Genomic DNA, 4365 nt, shown 5'->3' with positions numbered 1-4365 from the left:
TCCTCCCTGCACTGTGAATGTTTACATGTTATGTTCAATTAAACCATGGCAACATGTAATGTTTGTGTATCATTATTTTCAGCAGACTGTGTTTTTCTATTGTTGTGACTTAGATGACGTTCAGAGCACATTTTATGACCAATTCATGCAAAACTCCGTGTTATCCCAAGGGGTTCACATACTTTTTCTTGCAACTGTAGGTCAAACTTGAACAGCCTTCTCTCAACAGAGGGGGAGGGACACAACCCCCCCCCCATCTCCTCTTTACAACATAGTCCTTTCAGCAGTTCCCAAAAGAGAGAAGAGAAGATAACCTTTATTGTCATTTTTTTTTTACGGTGGGCACAACGGCACGCATCAAAAATGAAATTTAGTTGCCTGCTCTCAGAGTGAAACACATACATGACACACACCTAAACACACCTAGAACTAAGGAGAAACTTCCTGACAGTGAGAACAATTAACCAGTGGAACCACCTGCCTCCAGAAGCGGTGAATGCGCCAACGCTGGAAGTTTTTAAGAAGAGACTGGACAGCCATTTGTCTGAAATGGTATAGGGTTTCCTGCCTGAGCAGGAGGTTGGACTAGATGACCTCCGAGGTCCCTTCCAACTTTATCATCATCATCATTATTATTATTATACTATGAACAATATATGTATAGACCCAGACCCCTACACATACGTAGCAAATAAATATTAAATGCTGTCCATCTTGAATATATAACGGAAGGAGGAAGCTTGAATGTTCACAAGGTTAATGCAGTATGGAATGAAATTGTGGCTGAATCTGGATGTTCTGCTTTGGATACTACGGAGCCCACTCCTCCCAGAAGGGAACAAGGAAAACAGGTTGTGAAGAGGGTGTGTGGTGTCCCAGATAATCTTACGGACCCTGCTCAAGCAACGCTTCTGTGCTATGTCCTGGATGGGAGGGAGGGAACTGCCAATGATCTTTTCTACTGTCCTCACCACTCTCTGCACCGCCTTCCTGTCTGAAGCAGGGATGCTTCCAAACCAGACTGTGATGCTGTGTGACAGGATGCTCTCGATCGTCCCCCTGTAGAAAGTGGTCAGGACAGGGGAAGGAAGATGTGCTTTTCTCATGCGGCGCAGAAAATGCAGATGCTGCTGTGCCCGCTTCACCAGTTTCTCACTGTTGAGCGACCAAGCCAGCTTACTCGTTAGTTGCACACCCAGGAATTTGATGCTGGTAACCATCTCCACAGGTGAATCATTTGTGCACAGAGAAGTGTGGCTGTGCCTGCCTTTTCTGAAATCAACAATGATCTCTTTGGTTTTTCCGGTATTTAAAACTAGGCCGTTTTCCTTGCACCAGTTCACCAACCCTTCCACCTCCTTGCGGTAAGCTTCCACCTTGTCATCCTGAATAAGGCCCACTACTGTTGTGTCGTCTGCGAACTTCACAATATGGTTGGTTGGCAAACCTGGCATAGCAGTCATGGGTCAACAGGGTGAACAGCACACCTGTTTACACTCAGGTGACTCTGAAGATACAGATGAACCTGCAAGTGGTCTCCAGGACTCTCAGAAAGAGCGTGAATGACCAGATGACTGCAAGGCATCTAAATCCTTCCATCCTCCACCATTCAGTCAGAACTGAAGAAGCGTCTGGGGTGAGAAGCGAAAGGTCTTCAAGAGGGAAAAAGAAACTCCTGAAAAAGCACCTTTGGGACAACCCTGACCTGGGTGAGGGAGAATCTCCACAGATGTTCTGCCCAGGGCAAGAATCACATCAGAGAAGCATTTGCCCTCCTGGAGGAACGAGACCCACGCCAAGGACCCTCACCTCCACTGCCGTCGATTAATGCCTTCACGGGACCTGCAACGTCCACCGCAGCCGAAGAATTGGAAGGGAGGGAGGAAGGGGTGGCTAAACCAGGAAGGGGACCCGGGCTGACCTTTCCATCTGGAGAGGAGAGAAAAGCAAACAGGTCAGGTCAGGTTAAATCTACCAGATCTGGACAGACTGCTAAATCCGTTTGTAACAGGGGGTCTTTCAACTTGGCCCTTGGATGACTGGTGGACTTCAACTCCCAGAATTCCTCAGCCAGCATGGGGGAACTATGGCCCCCTTTATGACTTGTGGACTTCAACTCCCAGAATTCCTGAGCCAGCGTGGAGGAACTATGGCCCCCTTTATGACTCGACTTCAACTCCCAGAATTCCTCAGCCAGCGTGGGGGAACTATGGCCCCCTTCATGACTGGTGGACTTCAACTCCCAGAATTCCTGAGCCAGCATGGGGGGACTATGGTCCCTTCATCACTCGTGGACTTCAACTCCCAGAATTCCTGAGCCAGCATGGAGGAACTATGGCCCCTTCATGACTGGTGGACTTCATCTCCCAGAATTCCTGAGCCAGCATGGGGGAATCTATGGCCCCTTCATGACTGGTGGACTTCATCTCCCAGAATTCCTGAGCCAGCATGGAGGAACTATGGCCCCTTCATGACTGGTGGACTTCANCTTCAACTCCCAGAATTCCTGAGCCAGCATGGGGGAACTATGGCCCCCTTCATGATTTGAGGACTTCAACTCCCAGAATTCCTGAGCCAGCATGGGGGAATCTATGGCCCCCTCATGACTGGTGGACTTCATCTCCCAGAATTCCTGAGCCAGCATGGGGGAACTATGGCCCCCTCATGACTGGTGGACTTCAACTCCCAGAATTCCTGAGCCAGCATGGGGGAACTATGGCCCCTTCATGATTTGAGGACTTCAACTCCCAGAATTCCTCAGCCAGCGTGCCTAGCTGAGGAATTCTGGGAGTTGAAGTCCACAAGTCATCAAAGGGCCAAGTTGGAAGACCCCTGGTTTATAACCAAGCTGGTGCAATGAAAACTAATAAAACAGTGAGAAACAGCTGAAAATTACAGTAGCCCTCGACTTATGACCACAGCTGAGCCCAAAATTTCCGTCGCTAAGCGAGACATTTGTTGTGAGTCCTGCCATATTTGAAGACCTCTTTTAGCCAAAGCTAAAAGATCATGGCAGTTGCTAAATCAATAACCCAGCTGTTAAGTACATCTGGCTTTCCCCCTTGACTCAGACGCCAGACGGTCGCAAAAGGGGATCACAGTGCGACCGTCATAACTGTGAGCCAGTTGCCAAGCCTTCGAATTTTGATCACCTGACCGTGGGGATGCTGCAAAGGTGGTTAACTGTGAAAAACGGTCAAAAATCTCTCTTTTTTTCCAGCGCTGTCGTAAGTTGGAACAGTCCCTAAACTAAATTGAGGACTACCTGTATACTTTATGTCAACTGTGTTCAGCGAAAGAAACAAAATTATTTTGTGAGTGGGGCTAGAGACACAGAAGGAATTACCAACGGGAAAGGGCAAAAAAACAGAGCAAAATTATTTCTGGTTGAGAGGAAAACTTCATCCTTCTACATTTAGCTTCTGGGACAATCTGCACACTCTTAACAAGTTCTTTGTGCTGCTAAAAAGCTCTTTGTGTGATGTCTGCACTGACAAATTATGGCAATCTCCCTTCGGTCCCTCCGGATGCAAATAATAATAGAGCAGCACCTCGGTACTCGTCGGTTATTCGTTCTAGATCAGAGGCCCCCAACTTTTGGGGCACCAGGAACCGGTTCCGTAGGGAAAGGTTTTTCCACGGACCGGAGGGTGCGTGGTTTTGTGTGCTGCCTGCATCCCACGGATGGGGCTTTGCTTGTTTGTGCGGACCGGTTGCTGGCGTGCTGCAGCCCAGTACCGGTCCACGGCCCGGGCGTTGGGGGACCCCTGTTCTAGATGATGCAATGAAATCTAAAACCGACAATATCTCAGGGGCTGCCCCAAAGAAGAGGGAGTCAAGCTCTTCTCCAAAGCGCCTGAAGGCAGGACGAGAAGCAATGGGTGGAAACTCATCAAGGAGAGAAGCAACCTGGAACTAAGGAGAAACTTCCTGACAGTGAGAACAATTAACCAGTGGAACTCCTTGCCTCCAGAAGCGGTGAATGCGCCAACACTGGAAGTTTTTAAGAAGAGACTGGACAGCCATTTGTCTGAAAGGGTATAGGATTTCCTGCCTGAGCAGTTGGTTGGACTAGATGATCTCCGAGGTCCCTTCCAACTATTATTATTATTATTATTATTATTATTATTATTATTATTATTATTATATTCCTCCTTATTTCCAGATTGGCTCTCTCTTTAATTATCGTCTATCCATTACTCCTTCTTCTGCCTTCAGATACCATTTGTCTGAAATGGTATAGGGTTTCCTGCCTGAGCAGGGGGTTGGACTAGATGACCCCCCAAGGTCCCTTCCAACATTATTATTATTATTAAGAACCTGCCTCCAGAAGCAGGGAATGCTCCAACACTGGAAGTTTTTAAG

At 47.8% G+C, this 4365-nt stretch overlaps 1 protein-coding gene across 1 annotated transcript in view; it reads right to left on the bottom strand.

The window, feature by feature from the left end:
• Positions 1 to 4365, bottom strand: part of PHF12 (PHD finger protein 12) — a gene marked incomplete at its 5' end in the record, with an annotated part of 31272 nt that overhangs the window by 10694 nt on the left and 16213 nt on the right. Inside the window, one exon of the mRNA XM_015826945.1 lies at positions 1810 to 1929. Within this exon, the coding sequence (XP_015682431.1) occupies positions 1810 to 1929 (120 nt within the window). The remainder of the gene's footprint in view (positions 1 to 1809; positions 1930 to 4365) is intronic.

Source organism: Protobothrops mucrosquamatus, unplaced genomic scaffold (genome assembly GCF_001527695.2).
Source record: "Protobothrops mucrosquamatus isolate PMUCROS unplaced genomic scaffold, P.Mucros_1.0 scaffold3396, whole genome shotgun sequence".
Classification (NCBI taxonomy): Eukaryota; Metazoa; Chordata; class Lepidosauria; order Squamata; family Viperidae; genus Protobothrops; species Protobothrops mucrosquamatus.
The sequence above is the reverse complement of the archived record's forward strand: the minus strand, read 5'-3'. Positions and strand labels throughout refer to the sequence as shown.